This window comes from Myotis daubentonii, chromosome 8 (genome assembly GCF_963259705.1).
Source record: "Myotis daubentonii chromosome 8, mMyoDau2.1, whole genome shotgun sequence".
Taxonomy (NCBI): domain Eukaryota; kingdom Metazoa; phylum Chordata; class Mammalia; order Chiroptera; family Vespertilionidae; genus Myotis; species Myotis daubentonii.
In genome coordinates, this window is record NC_081847.1 from 8,066,184 (window position 1) to 8,094,174 (window position 27,991).

Consider the following 27,991-nt stretch of genomic DNA (forward strand, 5'->3'; position numbering starts at 1 on the left):
CAATAATCTAATGACTGGAGGGTCCAGATAATTTGTATAAAGATCCTGAGGCTAGAACCAGCTCGAAGTCTTCATAACCTGGACTATGCTATCTCCGTCAGTATCCAGCACTGTACTTGACACTAAAGAAGTGGAAATAATCTTGAAAAATTCTGATAGGTGAGAACATCTGAAACCTTGTCAAGGGATCAATGAACTGCATTCACAGCTACCTAGTTTGATGAGATGCAGGAGCTGCTCTGAGGGTGCACAAACAGACTGAGGCTTGATTTCATTGATGAGGCCATTAGCAATGCTGATGAAGCCATCATAGAGCAGCTGGCTAATGATCAACTTGTAAAGCTGCTGGCGGTCCTTCAGGCCCACTTTGGTTCTGTACATCGTGGAGAAGAGGAAAACAATTTCTCTGCCAGCTGCAAAAAGAGAAAAAGGGTGGATGGTGAAGAAGAGAGGCACCAGGAAATCACAGAAGCAACACAGAAATTGGATCTAACTTGCAGGGCTCAAATCCCAGCTCTACTACCTGCCTTATCTTTGGTCAATGACTCGTTTGCCTGAGATCAGGTTCCGCAGCTGTTATATGTCCAGACACTACTGTTTCCACTAGCTGAGTGTATGTTTACTAATATCAGTTATGTTCAGTCTTAATACATGTTTTGAAGCAACTGAGGTTGTTAAATTATATATTTAGATAATAAGTCAAGATATGAGGGCAAAACACCTATTGTGCTATGAAAACTTAATCAAGCCGAATGCTTTGGAGTCAAAGGTGAATTGCTTAATAAAATATTGGCAAATAACATGGCCAAAAGAACAACAGGAAAGGAGGGAGGCAAAACTTGAAGGACTGGGCACTTAGGCGGATTTACAGATGTTGAAGTGCTCCAGGCACTAGTTATGAGACTTGCTATACACTCCACACACATCGGGTAGGCAACTGATGCACATTACCTCACTAAATCCTCGCCTAATCCTCTTTAGGAGACAGGCAACCTGAAGCCCGGAGAGGTCTAACTCACCCAGGTTCACACAGCCTGTAAATGGCAAAGCCTGGGTTCTAACCCAGGCTACTGGGCCCCGGAGCCCGCCCGAGGCCTTAATGCGCTGCTGTACTGATGGGTGTTAGCAACAGCAGCTGACATCCACCGGGCACTCGCCAGACACCGTGCTGCGCACTTCATAAGGCAGCATTTGCTCACTGCATAAGCTCACTCAGTGGACGTAGGAAGTACACGTGGAAGCAAATGCATGTAATTCTATGCTTGCGTAGACAACTCTAGGACACAACAGAGAGGACGAAACTAAGTCAGAGGTTAGGAAACCCACTGAAAGTAACATGTGGCTGAGGAACTCGTCCAAGATGAAAGTGGCCGCCCGGACTGTCCACACCGGAGCCCAGAACTGAACCGCTACTCCATCCCGTCTCCTCGCTCATGCCAGGAGCATTATGGGATGCAGAGAGAGCTTAAAAAGAAGAGGCCGAGCTCCGTTCTCAGCGCATAGAGCGCGGGCTCGCGGGGCTAGTGAGCGCCTAATCGCAACCCCGATTTGCAGGTGAGGACGCCGAGGCCCGAGAACAGAAGAACCCAACCCGGACCGGTTGGGACCGGGGCTGGAAAAAGGACCAGGAGGGCAGAGACGGCCCCTCGCTGTGCGCTCCGCTCCCACCCGGCAGAGAGGTGAACTAGGGTTGGAGGGATGGAGCGAGGCCCTTGAAGAGGAGGAAGCAGGCCCAGCCTGGCAAGTCAGCGCGCACTCCTCCCCGCTCACATGCTCCCGTTCCCCTCCTTCCGTGGTCCCCTAGAGCCCCCCGCCCGACCGCTCCAGCCGCTCTGCGCACATCCCGGGCCCCAGGTACCCGCGAGTCCAGCTCCCGGTCTCCCGCTTCTCTGCAAAAATGGAGGCACGACTCCGGCCCGATCGATCGCTCCGCGCGCACACTCACTGCGCACGCGAAAAGGCCGCCGCGCCGAGCGCTGCGCGGTCGATGGGCCCACTCGGCCCCGCCCGTCTCGCCATCTTACTTACTGGCACCTCCGAGAGGTTCGTTCACTTCCTCCGACTTTATCTCCTACGCGACAACACAGACGCCAAGAGGCTTCCGTTTCACAGGCAGACGTCCTCTCCCGGAGAGCAGCGCTGGCGCCAGAACAGCGTGGGTCCGCGGGCCGGGCCGTTGGTTCCGCACTTCCGGGGCCTGACGGAGCAAGTGCGCCTGCGCGCCGCGTCCGCCCTCCTTGGACCTGATCGGGACATCGCGCGGCTGTGAACCAATGGGAAGGCAGCGCCTCTCTAGCCCAGGCCAATCGGCGTTCGGACCAGAGAGTTTAACTCCCATTTAAAATGACTCTCTGAGTCTAACGGCTCGGCTCTCCGGAGGACTCGGCGGCCGTAGGTCGGAGGCCGGAGCCAGCAGGTGTCCAGGCCGGGGGGCAGCTCCGGGAGGCGGGAGGGCGAGGGCGGCACGCCTGGGTGGCCTTCGAGCGGGCAGCCGGGCGGTGGGGTGGTGCCGCGGGACTGGCGAGGGGAGCGTCGGGGTGAGCAGGCGTCCCTGGGTCCCGTGTCCTCTGTCCTCCTCCTCTCCCTGTCCTCCGTCTCCCCCAGCCCCGCTTTCTCAGCGCCCTCCCGGCCGCCACCAGGTACTAAGGCGTCCTTCCGCTTGGTGTGTCCTAAACACCCGGGGGGCTGGGGGTGGGGTGGGGTGCTTTCTGATGGGATGGTCCGGGTCAGTGGGCACCTGGGTGAGAGAGCTGACCCGAGGGCTTTGCTGTCTTGCAGCTTAGGTTCTAGTCGGGGCGAGGAGGCAGACGACGACCTAGCAAGACAGCTTCCAACAGTGAAAGAAACGTGTGGGTTCCTGGGGGATGGAATAGCCAGGGAAGGCCCTGGCCCTGCGCTAGGTGGATGAGTGTGGGTGAATGACAACCCCGGAGAGGCCACCTGGGAGGGCTGGAGCCGTTCAGACCGTGGCCTGCCCATGTGGGGTTCTGGGGCGTCCTTTCAGCACTAGGCCCGCCTACCTGATGAATCAGAATCGCTTGGGCGGACTCAGGTGTTTGCGTCCATCAAGCTCTCCAGGTGATCCTGCTGTTTCCCCGAGAACTAGGGGTGGGACCAGCGCTGGCTAGTCATCTGGGGACGTGGTTCACATGCCGCATCTGATGTGCTGGGTCTGCGGGTGGGCCTGGAAGTCTCTCTGTCTCTAGTCCTAACCCTCCCCACCAGGTGTGGATGTAGCTGTGCGCCTGACTTTCCATGTCCTTGGTTGAATTTCACTCTCTTCGGCAGCACCCATTTCATTTCCTCTCCACTCTTCATTCATGCGATGGCATTGGTAGGTTCCATGGAAGAAGGGACACCTGGACCCACAGTGTTGTTAGGTCAACCCTTTTCCTGCTTGAGCTGCAGGAGTCTGGAGGTCATCTGGCCGCGTGACTCCTGGCCCTGGCTGTAGAGCAGAGCCTCCTGACAAGCAGTCTTCCTGGGCTTTCTCCAGAATTTCTGGATCAGAATCTCACTCTGTTCTGCTTGTTATTCATCTTACTGGGAAGGAAAAGTTTGTGAAATTGGAGCAAATGTCTGTAGTTTTTGTTGAAGACTGTTAACTCTATGTCCTTTTATCCATATAATCTCAGTGTGCAGCTTGTAATTGTGAGGGAAAGTGAAGAAAGCAGAGCCTGTGAGGAATTGGCATTCGCATAGACAAGCATATATTTTCACCTCTTGTCTATTGTTTCTACTAACTCACTGTTTGATGTGAAGTCTCTAGGCCAGTGGTTCTCAACCTTCCTCATGCCGCGACCCTTTAATACAGTTCCTCATGTTGTGGTGATCCCCAATTTCATTGTTACAAATTGAACATAATTAAAGCATAGTGATTAATCACAAAAACAATATGTAATTATATATGTGTTTTCCGATGGTCTTAGGCGACCCCTGTGAAAGGGTCGTTCAACCCCCAAAGGGGTCACGACCCACAGGTTGAGAACCATTGCTCTAGGCTCTTAGTGGCCCATCTCCCAGGTGGAGTGATTTGCATATTGATGAATGGCTATGAGAGCTTGGGGAGGGGAGTGCTTTCTGATTGGATGCTGGAATTCATGGAGCAGTGGGTATGAAAAATACAGAAAAGGTTTCTGCTTTCTTGTTTATGTTCTACTTACTTGATAGGTCGCTGCTTGACTCGATGGGTTTAGTAAATGTTATAAGCTATTTTTTTAATATATTTTATTGAGTTTTTTACAGAGAGGAAGGGAGAGGGATGGAGAGTTAGAAACATCCATGAGAGAGAAACGTCGATCAGCTGCCTCCTGCATGCCCTCTCCTGGGGATGTGCCCGCAACCAAGGTACATGCCCTTGACCGGAATTGAACCTGGGACCCTTCAGTCCGCAGGCTTTATCCACTGAGCCAAACTGGTCAGGGTAAACTATTTTTATGATTGATTTGCTTTGTTAATGGGTTAATATATTCCCCAAACATTGGTGTACATTCTATGTGCCAGGCATGTTCTGGGGGAGACCTTGAACAAAATGGAACTAAGCCCTTGTTCTCATGGAGCTTTTTTTTTTTTTTGGCAATACTGAGTAGGTAGCTGGATATCTGAGTCTGGAGAGACAGTCAGTAAACAAGTACAAGTAAAGGTTAAGTAAGGGCCATGAAGGAAAGATGGTCTGAAAGGGGACATCTGGCCAGAGACTGAATGAAACGAAGGAACAAGCCACACTTCTATTTGGGGGACGAGCTTTATAGGTGGAGGAAACAGGAAGTACCAAGGCCCTGTGGCAGGAGACTTGAGGAAAGGAAGGAACTCTGTGTGGCTGGTGTGCAATGGACAAGAGGAGATACGGTTAGAGAGGTGGTCAGGGTCCACATTCTGGGACTTCGTAGGCCTACGTCTAAGCTAAGGGAAGAAAGGAGTGGAAAATGAATGAGTGAGCTTGTCATGCTGCCTAGAACGCAGGTAAGATGGAGGCGGAGAACTGACCTGTGCATTCGGACAGCAGGGGCTAGTTATGAGGTGGGCGAAGGGGAGTGGGCCCCAGGAGGATGAGAGAAGTAGTAGGTAGCAGAGATGATCAGTGTGGACAGCTGTTCCAGAGACTTGCTGTTGAAAGGGGAGGCGGAGATGTGGTCATACCTTGAATTCAGTTAGAGTGTAAAGAGAATTGTTTTTTTTATGAAGGTAGCAGGTGTAGAAGTAGGCTTGAACACTGATGAACGTGATCATTTGAGAGGAGATGATGGAGCAGAGGGACGAGTCAGTTCAGGAGTGAAGTTCGTGTCCAAGAAGGGGAGGGGAGGGTGGGGGGTGATGGGAGGAGACTGGCTGGGACGGGATGGGACGCAGTGCACAGTACCAGGGGAGAGGTTGGTCTATGGGAAAGGCCCACACCTGAACATCATGTCACATGAGAAAACAGTGCCCTCTTGTCAGCTTCATTCGGACAAAGAAAAAGTGTAAAATTCTGTGTGTTGTTGAGGCTAGGACCCCAATCTAGCATAACAGGTATAAATTAAAGGTTCTTTTTTCTTTTCAGGCATCATGGACAAATCTAAAGAAAACGGCATTTCAGGGCTGGTTAAGGTAAACTGAATAATCTGTAACCTCAGTCACGTTTATAAAACCCAAATGGATATAGGTCTTCTATCTGGAATTCTTCTCACCTTCACTTTGGATTTGTAACTTTAGACCACTTTTCAAGTCTGTATTTTCCATTGTATGCAGCATAATGAACACAATAGAAGCCTAATGCTTGCCTGTACTTGCTGGCCAGAAATTAATTTCTTTGCCATAGTTTGGTCTGGTCTCAGTTCAGGGAGTGTAAATTCAGAGGAATGTCAAAACAGATGTTAGTGGATGTTTCCTAGGGCTCCACTTTGAGCCGGGTTCTGGGTCAGAGGTGTTCCTCCCCCCCCCCCCCCCCCCCCATTTTTTTCTAAACATGTATTGTCAAAGAAATTTCAGTGCAAATGCGATTTTGGTATACTAGTAAAGTTTCTGTATTGCAGCTTTTTGCTAAATCATAATTCCCAAGTCACTGAATTCTTAGGAAGTGTTTGTCTTCCTCTTTAAATGGAAGTTGAGTTAATGAACATTGGTTTATGGGAGTATGGTTTTAGGGTGGGGCTGGGGAGGGATTAGGAAGTGCCATTCAGGTATTCCTTTCAGCCATATACCAACCTTGTCCTTTAGAAGTGCTGATTAAAATAGCTTTTTTCTTCCATCTCTTACCCTGACACTCATTATTTTGTTATACCAGAAACAAATTCTCAGGATATTCAGCTTTTGTGTATGAAGACCTTGAAGCTTCTTTTATTTTTCCCTCCTAACTTAGACTACAATTCCATCTGGTGATGGTCCAAAACGTGTTTTGGTGACTCAGCAATTTCCTTCTCAGTATCCGTTACCTGCAAATAGTGGCCAGGCTCAACGGATCTTGTGTCCTTCGAATTCCTCCCAGCAAGTTCCTTCAAAAGCACAAAAGCTTGTTTCCAGCCATAAACCGGTTCTGAATCTGAAGCAGAAGCAGTTGCAGGCAACCAGTGGCCCTTGCCCTGTGTCGAGACCACTGAATAATACGCAAAAGAGTGAGCAGCCCCAGCCACCAGCCCCTGGTAAATCAGCTTTTTGAGACTCATTGTGTAGTCATGCTTTCTAGTTAGCTTAACAAAAAAGACAAGTGTATAGACTTGTATTTTATATTGTTTGATATAGCCTTCATATAATTTCTATTGAGATTGGGGAGGAGACTTGATGTCAGGTTGAAGTAACAGTTCTCGGTGGGCCAGGCCTGTGGGAAGAAGACCTGGTCCCTACCCTCGGAAATCGGGGAAAGTGGATGGGCTGAGGCAGGCCGGGCCAAGGTCACTGTGGGCACTGTTGGTGGTGCTCAGCAGTGGGGCTTCACCCCCCGTCCATTGGGAAGTTGCTGAAAGGTTTGTGAGCAGAGGAGGGACTGACGTGCCTTGTAGAGAGCTTATCTGGGGGTGTGGAATGCATTGGAGTAGCAATGCTGCACCCAGGGGTGCAGGACGGTAGGGAGGCCTGAACTGGGGGTTGGGGGTGGGGGGGGTAGGGGCAGGATGGATAGTAATGGTTCCTATTTACCATCTCTTGAGTGCCCACACAGTAAGCTCTGAGATGAGGGCTTTCTTCATCCACCTTGTCTTTCAATCCTCGTAACCACTCTAGGAAGGCAGTCAGAGTCTGTAACCCAGTTTTACAGAGGAGGAAGCTGGGATGCAGAAGCATTAAGTAAACTGGACCTGGAGAGGCTGGTTATATTGATGGCATGAGCTGAGATGGTGAACCATGGAAGGGAAAACCAGCTGGGCCCTGCATTCGAATATCTGAGCAGACCATGCTGTGCTGCTGCTAGAGTTCGAAGTGCCAGAGAAAGACAAGAGGCAGTGTCCCACAGCCTCTGGCTGGTGAAATAGGGACGTGAGCCCCCTGTTGTGCCATTGGTTTGTCGTACATCTTGCTGAATTGGTGGCTTCTAGTTCTGTGTTTCCCCTGACAAGGAGTAGTGTGAAAGGCAGGTCGCGGTTTAGGTTTGGGTGCACATCGTTGATCTTATTTGTATGCAGCATATGGACAGCTGGCTGTCCCACCTCATGGGAGAAAGGTGACCAGGGGGAGCTTGTCATGGATGGAAAAGACTGTTCTGCCTTAGAAGCTCTTCATTTGGAAACAGGCTTTGGGGGGAATCTTCAGTCTGGAGCCTTCACGTTATTGGAAGGCCTAACTATACGTGTCTGCTCATCTTTACTCTAGAAATCTGTGAACTTCACAATATGGCAGTCGGTTTATGCTGTGGTAGTCTTTTTCTATAAAGAAAACTAAAAATGGCCAGATCATGAATATTTTGGTGATCATTGTTTGATTTACTTCTGTTCTCAGGTTTTTAACTTATTCTGTATAGCTATCCTAAAAACAGGTTTTTAAATTATTCTGTGTAGGAAAGAATTCTGAAAAGGAAGTGGCTTCAAAACAGAAAAACGAAGAATCAAAAAAGTAAGCTTTACTTATTTACGAAGTTTTGTGCTATCATTCTATTAGAAAACACCATTTCACAGCAAATTTAATTTTGGGAACTCTAAAAATAAAGAGGTCTTTATATGGTAACTTTGAAAATATAAATATTTCTAATTATAAAAGAGGAGGGATTTTAATGATGGATGTTAACTTAGAAACTCAAGTTTTTCAACTTTAGAAAAAGCTGGTGTGAATTTGTTACAGAAATGTGTAAAATAGTTTCTTTCTACCCTCAGAAGTAACCACTGCATATGGTTTGTGTATTCTATATATATGTGTGTGTGTGTGTGTGTGTGTGTGTGTGTGTGTGTATATATATATATATATATATATATATATATATATATATATATAAATGCAAGTTTGTTTAAAAAACGGGGTCATGTTGTAAGACTGTATATATATGATTGTGTATTTTGACAGTGTTCATAGAATTATTGTGTTCCTTATAACAAAGTATGGCTATGGTATCTTCCCCAGATAGTTTCTAAAAGCCTGCTGTCAATCTTTGAACTGTCTAGATCAGTGGTTCTCAACCTTCCTAATGCCGCGACCCTTTAATACAGTTCCTCATGTTGTGGTGACCCCCAATTTCATTGTTACAAATTGAACATAATTAAAGTATAGTGATTAACCACAAAAACAGATTAGACCAGTGGTTCTCAACCTGTGGGTCACGACTCTTTTGGGATCGAACGACCTTTTCACAGGGGTCGCCTAAGACCATCGGAACCATGTGAAAGAGCTCCCAGTGGACAAAGCTGGAACAATTTGAGCAACAAAATAAAATAGTATTGGATTGTAACTCAAAGTATAAAAAATTCACGAGTCCATACTAACAAGTGACTCAGTGAATACATAAGGAGAATTCAAAATAATTTTTGTAGATGCCTGCCCCACGGGAGGTGGAACATGACCCCGAGGTTTAAGTGTGGCTGTGCATAGAGCCTTCCTGTGAAGGAGCTAAGCATGGAAAGGGAGAAACGTGACAAACACGCCCTTCGATTCCAAAGGAGTCGCGACCCACAGGTTGAGAACCGCTGGTTCCAGATTCTAGAACGTGGTAGGAGCAGGAATGAACACACACTTTTTTGCTTTAGCTGCCTAGTGGAGACTTTCTGAGAATCTAATGGTTCCCCCCTAAATGCCCTTTGGGATCCACCCCTCTTGCTTTACCAGAGTGGTTCTCCACCCCTGAGAGTGTGAGCATGTCCCAGGGGGTTGAGGAGAGGAGGCTGCGGTTTGCAAGCAGCCCAAGATGGTGTGGAGGCATTCTTCCCTGGCCATTTCTGTAACCTAATCCCTCTTATGGTCTCAGTATTGTTCAAAGGTCTGTATGCTTTCTGAAATGCCATTGAGTGTTTCAGCACTAATGTCTACATTATTCCTTGTCAATGACTCACAGCCAGTGGCAGGCAGGTGGGGGTGTGAGGGACTTAATGTCTGTGGTGCCTCATTAATCATGGTATTGTCTTGGTTCTGGCAGACGGTACATTCTGAAAAATAACTAAAAATAACTATAAAATTATATATGGGGTGTGTCTACTACTCATTAATTGTTAGAAGAGATTTGTTTTCTTGATATTTTAAAATGATCACATTTCTTCCTAGAAGGCAATGGACCTTGGAAGATTTTGAAATTGGTCGCCCTCTGGGTAAAGGAAAGTTTGGAAATGTGTACCTGGCGAGGGAAAAACAGAGCAAGTTCATCCTGGCTCTGAAAGTCTTATTCAAAGCCCAGCTGGAGAAAGCAGGCGTGGAGCATCAGATAAGAAGAGAAGTAGAGATACAGTCCCACCTTAGGTGAGTTTTCAGGGATCTCCCAAAGAGTGGTGCACAGGACTTCCAGTGAAGATAAATGGCTGCGAACTGCTTCTTAGGAGGCCTGCCTGCCTCATTGTCCTGCAGAGGGTGATGGAATATGTCATTTTCCGAAGATTTTTATAGACTTATGTGCTGTGTGCCTGAAAAATATCTTGGAGGTTTATGTTAATGGAGTGATTTTTTTGGGTGGGTAATATGGGGAATGATACCTCTTACTCGGAATTGTGAGCAGAGTTTGCAGGCTTGACTTTGGCCAGAGTCTTTTTTTTCCCCCCAGTGTTTTTTTCAAACTTGAATCAGTTGGTAATACTTAAAAATCTGTATCATGCCTGCATCCCTACTTTGCAACACCTGGCTGGGGTTGAGAAGGAGTGATGGCTCTGATGGGCTGTACTTTACTCTCAGCGGCACATGTTTGTCACTCTTGGAAGACTGCTTTTATAGCTGTTGTAGCATTCGGTATCCAGTTACTGTGGGAATGCCGCGTCTCTTTCTTTTAATTAGCAGAGAATTGACTGTTAGCCAAGTTTTCCCCCCCCTAAGAATAAAGACAGCTTAAAGGAAGGAAATAATAGTCTTGGGTAAACCTGAGGTCCACGAACCCCTTGAAAGGCATGTAAACAGATATGTGGATATGTGTATTTTTCTTAGAGTGAAGTATATAGTTTCAGATTCTCAAGTTGGGGTGTGAGGAGGGGGGTCCTGTGACCAGAACCAGCTTTTACCACTGGTTTTACACCAAGAGTTTGTTTGGCCCTGACCGGTTTTGCTCAGTGGATGGAGTGTCGGCCTGCGGACTGAGGGGTCCCAGGTTTGATTCCAGTCAAGGGTATATACCTTGGTTGTGGGCACATCCCCAGTGGGGGGTGTGCAGGAGACAGCTGATCGATGTTTCTCTCTCATTGATGTTTCTGGCTCTCTATCCCTCTCCCTTCCTCTCTGTAAAAAATCAGTAAAATATATTTTTAAAAGAAGTTTGGTATTGAGCACATGTCTTGTATCTGCTTTAAAACCAGGTGTTGAGTGTTCACCTTTTGTTGCAGGCATCCAAACATTCTCAGGCTGTATGGTTATTTCCACGATGCCACCAGAGTGTACCTAATTTTGGAATACGCACCTCTTGGAACTGTCTATAGAGAACTTCAGAAACTGTCCAGGTTTGATGAGCAGAGAACTGCTACTGTAAGTGCTTGTTTACTGTCCAGCCAGTTCCATGTGCCCTGCCTGTCCTGCATGGCCATGTGCCTTCCATTACAGTAGAGTGGATCTATTGAATGCACTGATAGCTTAATAGGATTGAATATTTGAAGTGGAAAAATCAATTATTGTACCATATATACAGTTAAAATCAGGTACCAGATAGAATGTTGTGGCTGGTTTGTTTTCAAAGCTGTTTTTCTGTGGAAATGTATATAAATAGTGGCCTTTTTTTTAAAATGAGCTATTTTAGAATAGTTTTAGATTTACAGAATAATTAAGAAGATAGTACAGATCTGTTTTCTGTATTAGTAATAACACACTTAATTTCTCCCATTAATATCTTACATTAGTATGGTACATTCATCATAACAAAGAAATATATTTTTAAATTGTTTTAATTGAAGAAATATTGATACATCACTGTTAACTGAAGTTCATACTTGTTCAAATATCCTCAGTTTTTCTTATGGTTAGACTAGGTCAGTGGGTGTTTGAGAAGATCATGGAGGTAAAACGTGTTCTCATTCCATAGCAAGGGTACACAGCGACTCGTCACGGTGGTGTTGGCCTTAATCACCTGGCTGAGGGCGTGTTTGTCACATTTCTCCCTTTCCATGCTGTGCTCCTTCACAGGAAGGCTCTATGCACAGCCACACTTAAACCGCGGGGTCATGTTCCACCTCCCGTGGGGCAGGCATCTACAAAAATTATTTTGAATTCTCCTTATGTATTCACTGAGTCACTTGTTAGTATGGACTCATCAGTTTTTTATACTTTGAGTTACAACCCAATACTATTTTATTTTGTTGCTCAAATTGTTCCAGCTTTGTCCACTGGGAGCTCTTTCACATGGTTTCTGTGTTTTTGACATCCCTCATCATTGTGGGGGTGCAGTGTTTTTTATTTTACTTTTATTTTAAGCTTTCTGACACTACAAGATGCTCTAGCCTCATCTTGCATATTTCCTATCCCAGGCCCAGAATTACCGTTTCTCCCAGGAGCCCTAGTTCCTTTTATTGAAATGTGTTACTAGAAACCAAGATCTGGGTGCTGGGTGTGCTCATGCTACTGGTGTCATTACTTTAGCTGACAGAGACAAGGAAGATGTGTAAACTAATCTGTGTGTATACATGTGTCTACTAGTACATCTACATTTTCCATCTGTAATTGTTTTCAGCAAAGTACGTGTCCATTATGTGGGGATCATTCTACCCTCCTTGCTTTTCTGTAACCCACCGTCTTCCATCCATTTAATTATTCAGTGCTTGTGTACATGGATGGTGGTATCAGAATGGTTAGCCAGCTACTCCTGTGGGAAACAACTAGTGTGTGCATTTAAGATTTCATCTGTATCTTTTCAGGGGTTGACATAGCTCATTTCTTTTTATTGGTGCATAATATTTCATTGTATGGACATACCTCAGGTATCCCTTCACTTACTGAAAGGAAAGCCCATTGCCTTTGCTATTCTAATGTGTAGAAGAGTTTCTGTCTTTAATTTCAATTTATTATTGTGTAAATTTTGGCTTGGGCTTTTGGCTGAAACAATGAAAACTATCTTCTGATAATGACATTTGGTTTTTGCCCATTTGTTTAATCTTTTTGGTGTGGAATAATGTTCAGTCCTGCTTAGCAATAGCTTTTGGAAAACAAAGGCTTCTCAAACTTTAGCCAGAGCTAAATACATTTTCTCAGTATACAGTACTAATAACAGTTCTTTTCTACCTGTTAAAGCACATTCTGGTTGAGGTGGTAACTAACAGGACTGACAGCTTGTGGACTCTTAAGCTGACTAATGAATTAGTTTATCCTGAATTTAACGTGCCAATACTATACCTGCTTCTAGTTTCTGTCTGTTGTTCAGGATTATTTACTCCCCTCCCCCCATATTTTTAGTGCAAATGTTTAGCTTCAAACAAATCATTTTGTTGCAAATTGATCTTGGTTTTAAAAATGGGAATAGACTGTACCTGAGAGATTTTATTTTGGTGTTGTGGAAAAATTGTTTATGTCTGACTCCCTCATTTGTACTGGTTGTTCAGAATTCTCTTAATTGCTGGGCCGTATTTGTCATGTGGGGATGTAGTTATAGCCCATCGCTGTTTTTCCTGTCTTTCGATGTCCCATCTGCTGTGTTAGCAAATAAATAACCTTGTGCTGAATAACGTGTACTTCATGCTGAACACCAATTTGGTTCAATTGATTTTTTTTTTTTTGAGTCATCAGTTGGTTCTAGTTTTTGCTTTAAAATCTACAAAACATGTTAAAAGTCTATGTTGGGTTTTCTTTCAGAAAACATGTCTAAAATTAACTTGTTATATGAAATCTAAAACACCAATTTTAATACTTTTTTTGATAGTATATCACAGAGTTGACAAATGCCCTGTCATACTGCCACTCAAAGAGAGTTATTCACAGAGACATCAAGCCAGAGAATCTGCTCCTTGGATCAACCGGAGAGCTTAAGATTGCAGATTTTGGGTGGTCTGTACATGCCCCATCCTCCAGGTATGTAACTTGAGGAGGAACTTGTTGGGGTTAGCAAAAGCCCCAGTGGCCACGCATGAGCTAGAGAGTAAAGTACCTAAGCATAGGTGTTGTGCTGAATTGGGACAGGTAACTGACATAATACTTTGGAGTAATTTAGGCCCCGATAGTAAAATAGTGTCTTCCAGGACATTTTAATTCTGCAACCACTTGGACTATTGGTTGTGTCCTAGGCCTGGGATTAAAGACAGTTTATGTCCTTAACGGCTAATGAATGGGAGAGGTAAGTAAACAGATACAACAGGTCTATGACAGAAGAGGTACAGGATGTGTAGAGGGGAGTACACCTGATATACTACGACAAGTTCTCGGGGGCGGGGCAGCACCTGCCAAGGTCTGGATCTGAGGGCACAATTCTGCGGGAATGCCAACAACCAAATGGGTTTGAAGGGAACTTTCAGGGTGGTGGTTAAAGATGCTCTTTGGTCTGCTGTCATCAACAGAACAGTCCTTTCTTGTTTTCTCTTAAAATTAAAGCAGAGAGATCAACCTCAGGAAACAATTTAAATCTTAACTGAACTTTGCAAACCAGAGCAAAGTTCTCTACTCTTTTAAATTTAATTTGGGTTTAAATAAGCCTTTGAAACCACATGTGAAGTATAACATTTACAAGCATATATTTACTGATAGAAGTTTGCCCACTTTAAGGTAGGGCTTAAAAAGCTATAGCCCGATTACTTAAAAAATTCAAAGAACTGTTTTTATTTTTTTAATTTAAAAATCTAGTTTTTAAAAGAAATTGTCTAGCCTAAATAGGTGCCATGGGGTGGGGTGAGCTTTGTTTTTATTACCCACCACTTGTAAATTGTTTCTAGCAATGCATCGAATCTGCTTTTTAAAAAAATCTGGTTGCCTATCACCACTGGACACTGCTGGCACCTGCTGAGGCAGACAGTGAAGAATTGTAGGCTTTGTGGCATCACAGGGCTAAAACTATACCTTAACTATCCAAGGTATCACTGTGGCAGGAAAGATAACTTACTCTTTTCTGAAAAGGACATTTGTGTACATGTTGGTCACTTTGCCCTGCCTCCCAAACAGTAATAACCATAATGGCTCCCAGGTCGCTGGGTGCTGTTTACTGCACCTCAGTGGTGATGAGAGGGGTTGACTGTCTAGGGAGCTGGCTCCTTAGTCTCCAGTCACCATTTAGTTGAGTGAACACTTGTGTGCTCGCTGGGCTCCAGGCATGACCCAGCACAAGCTTTTCTATGGCAAATAATAATTAATGTAAAGCAATAAACATCAGCACGGTCTTTGCTCCAGGTTTGTCTGCCACACCAGCTTATTTCCAGCCTTTGGAAACTCACTGAAATATACAGAGATGCTGAATTGATAGTTGATTGCTCACCTCACTCCCCAGAGCCTACATTCAATAGTTAACATTTTGCCATATGGGCTGTGTCGACTTTTTTGGTGAACCTTCAAAAATGAGTTGCATATATCATGATGCTTTGTCCTTCGAGCACTTCAGTGTGCATCTTCTAAAAATAAGGATGCTGTCCTGTCTGGTCCCAGCCATCATCACTCTTTAAGAAAATTAATAACCTCCCTAACCGGTTTGGCTCAGTGGATAGAGTGTCGGCCTGCGGACTGAAGGGTCCCAGGTTCGATTCCGGTCAAGGGCATGTACCTTGGTTGCGGGCATATCCCCAGTAGGGGGTGTGCAGGAGGCAAGCTGATCGATGTTTCTCTCTCATCGATGTTTCTAATAACTATGGTAATAGCTAATATTTAGTCCATGTTTAGATTTCTCCAGTTGTCCACGAAATTTTACAGCTGTTCTTTTAAATCAGAATCTAACCAAGAACCATGCATTATATTTGATTGTGTCTCTTTCGTTTAAACTTAGACCAGTTTCCCCACAACTTAAAATGGATTTTTCTGCATGTGGTGACACTTAGTTTTGTCTTTCATCCTCTGTATTTGCTGGAAATTGGGCCAAAGGGCTTGGAGAATATTTTTAACAAGAATACTTCATAGGCCGCCCTCCAATTTTAGTGTCTCTTGTACCAGTGCTGTATCAGAAGGCAGCATGTGCTGTCACAGTGGGACAGTTTAATTTCTTGTCATCAATGTCACCTCTCTTGTGCTTCTTAGCATACCGGTGATGTAAGAAAATGCTACATTGTATTTACAGAGAACTTTGTATGGCTGCCTTTATATAGCAGTGATACTTAAAATTTCTTATTTTTACATCATTTAAGGAGTTCCTGGAGTTGGACAGATTTGGGGTGTGGCTTGAATGTTAGCCTTGTGATCTTATCCAGCTCTCTGAAGCTGTTTCCTGTAAAAAGGTGGGGATTTAGAACAGCACCTGTCTCAGAGCACAGGATCTGGCCTAGGAAGAGCACTCGGTCAATGGTGGGGTAGTTGTTGATGATTTTAGCAGCTGCTGCGATCACGGAAACAAGCGCGGCAACCTGCACCTCCCTCTTCCAGGAGAACCACCCTCTGTGGCACCCTGGACTACCTGCCCCCGGAGATGATCGAAGGCCGAATGCACGATGAGAAGGTGGATCTCTGGAGCCTCGGAGTTCTTTGCTATGAATTTTTGGTTGGGAAGCCTCCTTTTGAGGCAAGCACATACCAAGAGACCTACAAAAGAATATCTCGGGTAAGACACAACGGGAAGGGGCCCAGCACCTCTGTTAGAGCCCTTTCTGTCCTTCTCAGCCTTCCCTTGAGGCTACGGTCTGAATGTTTGTATTGTTCTCTCTAAACCACGTTTTGTGACTGCCTGTCACTTACTTTACTCCAGGTTGAATTCACATTCCCTGACTTTGTACGAGAGGGGGCCAGGGACCTGATTTCAAGACTGTTGATGCATAACCCCAACCAAAGGCTGACCCTGAAAGAAGTACTGGAACACCCCTGGATCACAGCAAACTCCTCAAAACCATCAAGTAGCCAAAAATCCAAAGAATCAACCAGCAAGCAATCTTAAGACTCTTGCAGGGGGAGAGCCTCTGAGCCAGGGCTGCTGTGTCAGTGGTCAGAACACACTCCTGACATAATCTACTACCGACTGCCTGCTCGCAATCCGCAGCGCTAGGGAAAAGTATAGAAGGTTCCACTTCAATAAACGTGACACGGATGCGCAAGTAGCCATGAGAATCGTGCTCACTTCACTGGTTTTATCCTCCAGAGGTAAGGTGCAAGTGCCGCCGCCCTGCAGCCCGTGTGGACTAAGGGTCCTTGTGGAAGGTGAACTCCGAGTTGGCTGTGGGCAGAGTGGCCCCTTTGTCCTGACCCGATCAGTTCAGGAGCTGTGCAATAACCTCCCAGGTACCTGCGTGGTGTGTAACCTCCTGGGTGGCCACACCTGGTAAAGTTGTCAGAATGAATATGTGATTCTTTTAAATGTTAAAATAAAGAGATGTGCATAGACTTTGTCCCTTCTGGATGCTCTGTCTCCCCTGTTGGGCCGGTTAGCTAGCCCTCCTCAGCCACTCATCCTGCCTGAGACTCTGAAACAGGACCACAGGCTCTTCCTCCTTCATGGGACTTGCTTGGAACACAGCTGAGAAGTGTCTCAGCCAGTTCTAAATGTTAAGTACTTTTAAAAAATGTTTTTTCATGGTTTACATATTGTTTTTATAAATACATTAAGACATACAAAATGGTTACTCTTTTTCAAGTTCTTGTGTATAACCTTGAAATTATAGTGTTTTCCAGGCGCTCACAGTGTACCCTTTGAGCAGTGCTGGGCTTGGCTTGGGACTGGGGGGGGGGGGGGGGGGGAGGGAGGCAGAGAGGCCTGTGCAGGGCTGTGGTGTCAAGGCTGAGGTTCTGGAGCCAGGCTGGCATGTGAACACCTCCATTCTCTGACTTGCAGTGGTGGGGGACACAGCTTGGGAGAATGGCCACTGACCATGGGCGGGGGGCGGGAGGGGACAGATTGTGATGGGGTAATTAGGAGTTGGGAGAGGTGCCCAGCAAGTGGCATCTGAGACTTGAAGGACATGGAGGATTTAAAGGTTGGAGGCTGGTGTGGCGAGAAGTCCTGCTGCTGAAGGAGGATGGCAGGAAACATGGCATGGGAGTGGGGAGCTATGGCTGTGACCGCATGGCAGATGGTGCGCCCTCCATCCTTCAGCTGTGCCGTGTACCCATGAAGTGTTAGTTCCTTTTCTAGGCAGTGCACATGCAGTGCAGTGCTCGGTGACAGCCCAGCTCATGGAGCTGGACTCCTCAGTGGGTGGTCCTCGTCCTGGGGACTTGACTGACAGTCACTGAGCAGAAGTGGGTGCTCCCGGGCTGGCACAGGGACTGGGCGGAGGAGGGCTCTGAGCCATTGCTGCAGGTGGTCAGGAGACGGGGAGGAGTCATGGGCATCCACATCCCCGCCTGCCCACCTCGGGGCTCTGACCTGGTCTCAGCAGGATGGCAAAGAGCCCATACACGGGGTGAGCTGGTTCTTGCAAGCTGACTTTCCAAGTGTGGTCTCTGTCTTGATTCTCTGGTGAAGGAATGTTCCCTTAACCAGAATCTCTCATTCTTCCCCAAACAGGGATCTGGGCTTGACCGTTGTTCACTGTGGCTTATAAAAGTGGAAGCCCCTTCCACACAGCTGGAGGCTTCTTTCTGTGCTCCCCGGTCACCTGGCTCCATGGCACACCTGGGGGGCTTACTTTTCTATTACCCTGGAGTTACAGCATATGTGTACACTTGAAACAAATACACAAACATGGGTCTGGAGTATGGGGGTGACTTCACCTGGAAATGAGCAGGTGCCACAAGAAGCAGGTCTGTCCCATTTTTGGTCTCATGTTCTATGTGCCTCCTAACATGCAGTTTTACATATCTGTTTCTAGCTGCCAACGTCATCTGCTCATCAACCAAAGATGGTCAACTTGACAAGGACAAGGAAAAGGTGGAAGTGTTGAACTTACTGAGAATTAGTAGACAAATATGCTTTCATGGCCAACTTTCAATGCAAGAGACTAAATATCAAAAATGTCCTAAATATCAGGAAGTGGCCAACACCCACTTCTATATCAATGTTGATGAAGTAGTCATGGCAACTTTAAAACACAACTGCAGTGTCCATTGAGCTTTGAGCTGAACCAACTTTCCAAAGTAGTAATACTTCATGTACCCTCCACCCCGGCTATAGTTAATATGACGTGACTAACTTTACCTGTTACAGTAGCTAAACTTCTGCCGTTTCCCCAACCAGAATCGCACACAGCAAGAATATAGCCCATTATAGTCACACAGTGCTGCTTCATAATCAGCATCAATTATTGCTCACCAGAAGAGCAATCAAAGTTTCATAAACTACAGAGAGGTTTGTTTCACGGCACTTAAGCAGCTCATTTTGTTAGATAAAAAAATGAGATGTGAACAATGGCTTTACATGTTAAAAATAGACCATCCGTTTTATTTCTAGTTGCATAAAAACAGTGAAAATACTAGCCATTTGTAGATCTTGCTGGTAAGCTGACAATGATCCTTTAATTTCCTCACCCTCTGGGTTCTGCTGTTCTGTTCTGACCACTGGCCATGGGAGAGGAGTGGAGTCAGGGCTTAGAAGAGACTCTGTGGCTATTTGATGTGATAGTTTTATTGCTTGCCCTTTCAGTCCACTCCCATCACTCCAAACACAGAATCAAAGTTTAAAATTTAAGCCCTTAAATCTGTAGGAGTCAGTCAGGTTTTTTTTTTTTTTTTGCATAGGCATTACGAGGGATCTGTTTGATATAAAAAGGGGTTAGAAGCCCGAAGCCACTGGTTTAAATAAAGACAGATGAGATGAAAATGCTGGTCTCCCAGGCCAGTGTGCCTCAATGGTTGAGCATCTACCCATGAACCAGAAGGTCACGGGTTTGATTCCTTGTCAGGACATACCTGGGTTGTGGGCTCAATCCCCGGTGGGGGGCGTGCAGAAGACAGCCAATCATGTTTCTCTCTCACTGATGTTTCTATCCTTTTCTCTAAAATCAATAAAAACATATTAAAAAGAAAAGAAAATGCTGGTCTGATCCACATGAAGAGTGACCTCGAACCAGTATCGGGCATCTTGATCCGCTGTGTGGATGTCCCAGAAAGACAGTTTCAACCTGAAACTGGTAAAACCTTTCAGCACTGAGCTAGTTGCTTTGAAAGGAATACAACAAAATGATCCACTCTAGAGATCTTACAAATGGGGAATTCGTCCCATAATGACATTTGTAAAACTGAAGTGATTGACATGGATTACTAGGGAATTGTCAACAGCCAGATCATAAAATCAGGACTGTCAGGTTATATAGAACCTTTAGTTTTCTGATTGTCCCAAGTGTAATGAAACAAACTGGGAGGTGGGGGGCAAAAAGGGGAGCCCGAAAGAAACACAACTAACTCCCTTGACCAGGGCAGAACTGGTTAGACTGCGGTTCCCAGAGTGGAGCCAGAGCTCAGTGTGAGCGCAGCCTGGAGGGCAGCAGCGTGGACTGATGCTGAGTCCCACAGGCCGGCTCCTCCAGGGCAGGCAATGGAGACATTCCCTCCCCGCCTCCTGTATTTCACAGTTGTCTTCCATGTGTAGCAAGTGCTACTAACTTCCCTTTTTAGAGCGAGATTCAAAATCTTTCTGTTACTGTACATAATTTTAACAGTTGAAAAATATAAGCAGCAACAGAATGTAAACACTGACAGTTCTGGAATGTTTGGAGTTTGAGATACAGGATTAGGCCAGGACTGTCTCAGCTTTCCATATGTGCAATGTCCACATCCTCTGAGGACCTGGGCTGCAGGAGCCACAGGATGCCATTACCGCTGGACAGAGACAAATGACCCTGACCTACTTTCATGAAATTTGAGAAAAACAACCTGAGCTAGGCCCCGGCTTGTCTGGATTTGACGGGATTTGGGGACTAAGGAAACACACCAGAAATACTTGTTTTCCTTTCCCCGAGACAAGTGTAATGAATATAAAGGTGTTGATGCTAATTATTACATATTGTTAAGTCTTCAATTCTGCTTCATTAATGGCAGCATTGGCAGCTGTTCTGCAGAATATTGCATATTAAACCGCAGGCAGCCTGACCACAAATACTGGAGGAAAGGGAATTTTAAAATTAGCTTAATGAATCGCTGCTCTTTAAGAATGTGAACAAAGACGGACCCGTAGGGCCATCTTTCGGAGGAACAGTTCTAAAGTAAGCTAGTAAGCTAACAGTTGACGATGACGACTCACTTGTGATGTTGTGCTGACATTTCAGATAAGGCATATAAGCCCTATGGTGAGTAGTCCTAACAAAATTTATAAAGCAAGACAAATTACAATTACTTAAACACTCGAATTTTGCTGGCAAAAGTAAAACTTATCCATGAGAACATAGAAAGTAGCCCCTGCCCCCCAAAACAAACAAACCCCTACAACCCTAAAATCATTCCAAATTGTGTAATTTAACAGAAAGGGGTCTCCAGGCCCCCGTAGTTGAAGAGTTCATCAAGGGTTTGCAGGGGGAGGTTTAAAAAATCCCACTTTCCGAAAATACCTGACAAGCAAGGGCACGGAAACCAAGGTGATGCTGATTCTGACGGGTGCAAACAGCTTGTGGATGGCGTAGGCCACCACGAAGGTGCTTGTGCCTGCGGCCATTTTTGACTGGACCAATGACTCCTTAAATCCGAGCTTAAGCAGGATGGCCGACATGTCCACACCACTGGAGGGCAAAGAGGCAAAAACAAAACGATTATTAGAGCAAGGGGTTACACTGAGACAACGATTTGGCTCTGAGATTTACATTGTTTTAAAAAATGTGATGACAGTAGCTAGATGAATAAAAAGTCTTGGACAGAAAGTATTTATTCCCAAAAAACCTCCCGTGACAGTAGAAAACAAACATTTGTTACTGTCAGCAATCTCACCTTGAAACAACCATGTAAAACATGCCCAGGGAGACCAGTGAGATTCCAATGTGCACCGACACGCCGACGGCTCCGTATTCTTGGAAAACCTTCTTCAGCTGCTGTGACTTGCTTTGCTTTTTCTCCTCTGTTTTGCTGAGGTCGCTGACTGTGGTGGTGGTTTTGCTGGGGTTCTGTGCACAAATCAAAGGGGGAGCCTCCAGGTCAGGAGCAGGGATGTCGGGTGGTCACCAGCCTCCACATCACACACTGCTCCACTGGTCCCTCCGCAGTGGGAGCCCAGCTACCCTCTGTCTTACCTGGGGAGTGGAGGCTAATTAATGCCCACTCAGCCACTAATTCAGTGAAAGGCTGGGAACTAGTAGGATGGGCAGAATGACGGCCCCAAAGATGTCCAAATCCTAGTCCCCAGAAGCTGAGACTGTCACCTTACAAGAGGATCTTGCAGGTGTGATTAGGTTCAGGATTTAGATGGGCAGGTCATCCTGGACTCTCTGAGTGGGACCCATGTGATCTTAAGAGTCCCTGGGAGGGAGGCAGGAGGGCCAGTGGGCAGGTGTGAGTGTGAGGACAGCAGCAGAGCCTGAGGCTGGAAGGTGCTCCCTGCTGGCTTGGGGACAGGACAGAGTGAGGACTGCCAGGCCTCTGGACAGGAAGTGGGCTTTCCCCCGCAGCCCCCAGGAGCAACCAGCCCAGCCGGCACCTTGACTTTACCTCGGTGAGACCCAGTTTAGGTTGCTGAGCCCCAGAACAGTACAGTAGTAAATGTGTGTTGTTTTAAGCCCGCCCCCCCCCCCCCCCACTGTGGTTCCATCCGCAAGAGGCACTAACGCCTTAGGGCACAGACCTGGGGGCAATGATGACACTATAGCAGTGATGGCGAACCTTTTGAGCTCGGCGTGTCAGCATTTTGAAAAACCCTAACTTAACTCTGGTGCCGTGTCACATATAGAAATTTTTTGATATTTGCAACCATAGTAAAACAAAAACTTATATTTTTGATATTTATTTTATATATTTACATGCCATTTAACAAAGAAAAATCAACCAAAAAAATGAGTTCACGTGTCACCTCTGACACGCATGTCATAGGTTCGCCATCACTGCACTATATTGAGCATTTTCTCTGGGCCAGGTAGCGCTCGCATGCTTCTGTCCATCTGCTGTCTGCTTTCATCTTCCCCAAACCTGGAAGTAGATACTGTTGCTCTTTCCACTTTCCAGAGGAGCAACACCAGCTCAGGCCGAGGAACTGGCTCAGGCCGAGGAACCAGCCCGCACAACTGGAACTCAGGTGGCCCGAGCGCACAGCCTGAGCACTCGACAACCATGCTAATGGCTATGAAACAAGCACGTGGGGCCCAAAAAACCAGAACAGAAGCGACGGCACGTGTACTTCCAGAATCAGATTTACCCTGCGATCCCCGCAGATAAAGGAAGGGCCAGTTCCGGGCCATACACACTAGCTGGGATTGGCACAGACACAGTTCACTGCGCGTGGTGTCTGCTAACATCTACGGAGAACTATGGGGTCTGCAATGTTTGGAAGAAACAAAAAAGCCAAAAGCATTGGATTAGACAACAAAGATGAAAACGCCCAATCTGGAGCTTGCCTTTTTTATCAGAAGATTTCTTTAGCCCTGGACAGACCTCAGAGCTCTTCTCGGCAGGTAGTATCTGGGTCGGCTCTAGGTACGGCCTGGCAGAGGCCAGGACGCCTTCCTCCCTGTATTTTTAGAGCCGCACTTCAAAGGGATGAGCGTGACAGCCCAGAATCCCCAGGAGATAGGGGAGGACCCCTGGAGTGAAAATGAAACAGTATAGCGCAGCAGTGCACACGGCAGAGGCCCCCACATTCAACCAGGTGTGCCGGCCGGAGAGAGGGCACGTCCCAGCCCTGCCCAGCCTGCTCAGGAGCAGCTTGGACCTCTGCGGGGGTCCCAGGGGCCCAGATGCTGCTGGTCTGTTTGCCCAGAATCTTCCCTGAGTTTTAATCACACACAACAGCTACTCATTTTTGCTCCTCCTCCCCCCTGTACAAAACTCCGATTTATAAGTTAAAAGAGTCTCGTCTTTACTCCTGATGGGAAGAGCACCCTCTTTGTCCCAAACTGCAGTTGGAGCTGAAAAAACAGCCCCCAAAACCCAGAAGCGTGGGCCTTGGATGAACTCTGTTTCACTAAATGCTATTTGCTTCCCTGGGAATTGTGTTAAGGTCACGGGGGTGGGAGTGGGGACGAACAGTACTTCTCACTGCCTTTTTGTTTGACTTGCATGTTTTTTTCAGGCTTAAAAGGAACACTTTACAAAGGGGGAGGGCCAGTGAGGGGCGACGGAGTCTCAGATTGAATTCTGACAGGTGGTAAGCAGTGTTTTTGGAAAGGTTTGAAAACCACCAGTGTCCTATTGAGTCCCGCGTTGGGCTTGGCGCTTAAAAGGCATCATTTCATAACAATCCCCCAAACCCTGTCATGTGGCCACCCTGTCACTCCCGCTTTGACAGGCAGGACACAGGGCCGGGGGCGATGAGCTGGCTGGCAGTGCCTGGACTGGTTACTGTGCGGTCACCACCCAGCCACATGGCCTCTAAGCTCCTCAGCTCCTCTATGCTCCCCATCTTGTCCTAAGAGTGGAATATTCCTAAAGGAGGACACTTCCGGGACCTTCAAGGCCGCCCCCCCCCTGCCCCCCGCATGTGTGGGGGGGGGGAGAGGAAAGCTGTGATCAGCCTCCTCCTTTTGGTTGGCCCCTTGCCTCGCACTGCCGCCCACCGCCGAATGGCTGCTCCCCTCATAATCACACTGCAGATGGGAGAGCTGCTAGGTGTTGGGTCCTGATAGTACGAACCACCCACAAACCGCACTTCCAAGTGGCAACCGACATTCTGACTGAGGCTGGTGCCGGCTGGGATCCCCGACCAAGCCCACTGATGCCCACCTGTCCACGCACTGGACCGAGTGCAGCTGTCTCTGTGGAGCCCCCCCCGCCCCCCCCGCCTTTATTTTTTAACCACCTCTATTTTGGCAAAAGGCCTTTGGCCCAAAAAGAGACATAACAAGGCAGTCTGGCTTCCAGCTACAAAATAACCAGCATCTGCTGCAAGGGAGTGGGACAATATCCAGACGCAAGGGATGGTTTTTAATTTTGCTGAGTTAGAATCTGACCTGGACAATTTTCTTCCTTCTATCTGGGTAGGAGGAAAAATCTTTAAGCACTGTGAGCCATGCATTTTTCTTCCTACCCTGGAGGAGACTAAAGCTAAAGGAAGTTCTGAAGAGGTGACTTGTAAGGAATGGAGACTTTTCAGACATTCATTTCTTAGTGAAATATCACCTTACACATTAGGCACTGCCTGGGATGCATACACTGTTATATCCCTATACTTAGACATAGTGCTTTCATATATGTGTGTGAGTGTGTGTGTGATGCCCATCCACTATTCATAAAAGTACAAAAGTCTGTATTAGAAGGAGCAGGAAAGTTTGAAGAATGAACCAAAGATCTTGCTCACATTGTTTGGGGTGACACCTGTTTTCACTCATTTGATAAATAATATTACTACTAAACACTATATTGTGTTTAGCCTGTACCCGTTCTGAGTACTTTGAAAATATTAATTCATATAATCCTCTCCACAACCCTATAAGTTAGGCACTACTGTCACCCCCACTTAACAGAAGGGGATCCTGGAAGCTCAGCGAGGTTGAGTAACTTTCCGAGGATCACACAGGGATTACCTGTGAAAGCTGGGATCAAACCTGAGTCTGTTTCTAAGGCCTTTGCCTGTCTACGCTCCTCACTTACTCACGAGTGCCGGCTCCGTGCGAGGCACTGCTCCGAGTGTGGAAGGTACAGTAATGAACAAGGCAGACAAAAACCTCGTCCTCTGGGAGCCTCAGGTCTAGCTGGAGGGGAGGGACAATAAGCAGAAAAGGACTAGCAAGGCTAAAGGAGACGGGTGTGGAGAAACACCAGCGAGGAGAGCAGAAAGGTAGAAAGTATGCCAGGGACATTACCTTGTTTCCCATTCATGCTCTATGAAATATGAATTAATATCCCATTTTACAGATGAGAAAAGCGAGACACAGAAGTGAGAGAATTTGATCAAGGCCACAGAGCTAGTGAGTAGAGACAGGAATACAGAGAATCTGGGACTATACCATCACTGTACACCAACTATGTCAAGCTCGCGGCCCATAACAAATGTTTTTGCGGCCTAGCCAATATAACGGTATGTAAGAAACGTTTTAATAAAAATTTTGTAACTTAATTTTTACAATATCCTGTTATACATAATTATTAATAACAAACTACAACGTTCACTAATGACTGATGACTTTAATCGTGTTGCATTCATTTCCCTTACGCGCCTTATGCACAGGCGCACCATTTCTCTCCACTAATAGCAGCAGCGAATATTTTAGCAGCCGATCGCCATGTCATTAGTCTTGGACTGACTTGTTTGGTGTGCACAACAGGAAATAGTTCGCTTTCGGAGAACAAGAAAAATAGGTTTATTTGCGTGACGCTTATTAATTTGTGCAGTTATTCAGTGTCTGGTAAGTTAATGTTCAAGAAAAAAATATTAATTTTTATTAAAATGTTCTATTATTTTATATTAACGATTACTCATTTATTTTAGCCCTTTGTATTCAGCATGTCTCTATCGAAATAAACCTATGTTTCTATTGAAGCTTTTGTTAATTTTTTTGCAGCTCACATAAACCATGTTTATTTGGCCCGTGTTAGCCTTTGAGTTTGACATGCTTGCTGTACACACGTCTCTCTTTCTCTCTCTCTCTCACACACACACACACACGCATACACGCCAGTGCCAGGACCTGGACTGGGACAGGTTGATGTGGCTGCTGGGACAGACAAGCAGGTCAGGAGAGCATTCCAGATGATGAGTACAGAAGAGATCCACACCCAGGGGCTTAAGGGGGCCAATGGAGGCATCCAGGGCATCACTGGTGGTCAGGGAAGGCTTCCTGGAGGAAGGGCTGAGCCATGAAGAATCACAGGAAGCAGCTGGGTGTGTGTGGAGGGTGCCAGACCCCCCGAGGACCCCCAAACTGGGCTCAGGACTTAGAGACAAGATCTGTCTGATGGGGGAGAAGGCAGGGAAGGAAGTTTCTCCATCTGTGCAGGAGGCATGGTGAGGACATGGATCCAATGCCCACCGAACATCTGTTCAAGTGCTAGCTAGGTTAGCACCATGCTATGCCTGCATCAGCTCATAGACTTGTCCCTTAAACTCTGCTTGGGGGTGTGCTATTATTAGCCCCCTGAAAGGTCAGCCCACAGGCTCAGAGGTCTTCAGCCTTGGGGTGAGGTCACACCCCTGGTGAGAGCTGGTCCTGGTACCCTGGCAAAGGGACCGCCGGGTGCCAAGCTTGAGACCCTGGTGGGGCAGGAGGCCGGGTTCTGCATGTCCCAACACAACTTGTTAGTCCCCTCTCTCCATTAGACTGTTTTTCTTTAAGGAGACACACTTAAAGGAAACACAACTGTTTTATACACACACACACACACACACACACATGCCTTTATTACCACTCTGAATGGAACCGGTTTCCACTAACTACACCGAGAAGGCAACCGCAATGAAATAACACTAGCTCTTGCGGGAGTCTTGCCTGAAGTCTGCGCTTTCGGTTAGATAAGGTTAGCTCGTCTCTAACAACTCCCAGTGAGGAGGCCCTAACGTGACTTCAAAAGGGAACGACTCGGGGCCAACTTACCCCACGCGAAGGCCTCACCTACACTTTGCCCGGCGGCCGGCCCTTTGGGAACCCGGCCCGCTCCGCTGGAGACACCGGCCTGGGCAGATCGCTAAACTTGCCGGTCGGTGTCTCAGCCGTCAGCTGGGAGGATCGCCGCCTCGGCGGGCAGAAATGTGGGGTCCGGGGCCCTGGAGGTGCTTGGTCTCGGGCAACTTCGCGGGCAAAGCTCTCGTCTGGCGGAAGTGGACCCGGGATCAGGGCGCCGGAGTCGGGGTGGGTGGAGAGGCTTACCTGGTGGCCGCCGCAGTCCCCGCGGGCCGCGCACAGCAGTCGGGCGTCTGGCCCCGGTCGGAGCAGCGGCAGGAACAGGGGCGGCGGGGCGCAGGGGGCCGGGGCGCCCAGGAGCCAGGAGGCGCGAGGCCCGCCCCGGGCGCTGATTCTGCCCGCGGGGCCCAGCAGCACCAGCAGGCGGGCCATGGCGCGCAGCGAGGCGCTGGGGTCGCGCGGCCGATGGGAGGGAAAGCGAGCCGGCGCCCCGAGCGGCGTGGGCGGGGCCGGAACGCGCGCGCCCTCATTGGCCCCGCCCACCGACCCCGCCCCGTCGGAGCCCAGAAGTCGCGCGGGTGGGCGGGGCTGGGGCTGGAAACCCGCGGGTGGGCGGGGCCGGGGCTGGAAACCCGGCGGGTGGGCGGGGCTGCAGACCTGCGCCTTTTTGGCCTTGGCCGCGGAATTCTGCCGGCGACCGGTGGACTGGCTACCTGCGGGTCACAGGCCAGCCCCGCTCCAAGAGAGAG

At 47.2% G+C, this 27,991-nt stretch overlaps 3 protein-coding genes across 13 annotated transcripts in view; 1 reads left to right on the forward strand and 2 right to left on the reverse strand.

The window, feature by feature from the left end:
* CSTF1 (cleavage stimulation factor subunit 1) overlaps positions 1 to 2,166 on the reverse strand; it is a 15,978-nt gene extending 13,812 nt beyond the window's left edge. The window contains exons 1-2 of one of the 5 annotated variants that reach the window (XM_059705251.1): positions 2,029 to 2,166; positions 213 to 413 (exon numbers count right to left, since the gene is read on the reverse strand). In XM_059705251.1, coding sequence (XP_059561234.1) covers positions 213 to 381 — 169 coding nt within the window. In that variant the 5' untranslated portion in view covers positions 382 to 413; positions 2,029 to 2,166. The other 4 variants (XM_059705252.1, XM_059705250.1, XM_059705254.1 and 1 more) reach the window with 4 other exon arrangements.
* Positions 1,717 to 17,001, forward strand: AURKA (aurora kinase A). 7 transcript variants are annotated; one of them, XM_059705247.1, is made up of 9 exons: positions 1,717 to 1,740; positions 5,540 to 5,586; positions 6,338 to 6,617; positions 7,965 to 8,019; positions 9,652 to 9,843; positions 10,908 to 11,046; positions 13,424 to 13,572; positions 16,054 to 16,228; positions 16,373 to 17,001. In XM_059705247.1, exons 2-9 carry the CDS (start codon positions 5,545 to 5,547, stop codon positions 16,556 to 16,558), a joined length of 1,218 nt encoding a protein of 405 aa, XP_059561230.1. In that variant the 5' UTR covers positions 1,717 to 1,740; positions 5,540 to 5,544; the 3' UTR covers positions 16,559 to 17,001. The 7 variants fall into 7 exon arrangements, with proteins under 7 accessions (XP_059561230.1, XP_059561228.1, XP_059561229.1 ...); XM_059705245.1 differs by lacking the exon at positions 1,717 to 1,740 and adding an exon at positions 2,318 to 2,416; XM_059705246.1 differs by lacking the exon at positions 1,717 to 1,740 and adding an exon at positions 3,966 to 4,023.
* Positions 17,002 to 18,968: 1,967 nt separating this feature from the next.
* On the reverse strand, positions 18,969 to 27,740 carry FAM210B (family with sequence similarity 210 member B). The gene is made up of 3 exons (XM_059705255.1): positions 27,489 to 27,740; positions 21,472 to 21,644; positions 18,969 to 21,266 (listed from the first exon to the last, which is right to left on the reverse strand). The coding sequence occupies exons 1-3, from the start codon at positions 27,672 to 27,674 to the stop codon at positions 21,050 to 21,052; spliced, it is 576 nt and encodes a 191-aa protein (XP_059561238.1). The 5' UTR covers positions 27,675 to 27,740; the 3' UTR covers positions 18,969 to 21,049.
* Between the last annotated feature and the right edge of the window lie 251 nt (positions 27,741 to 27,991).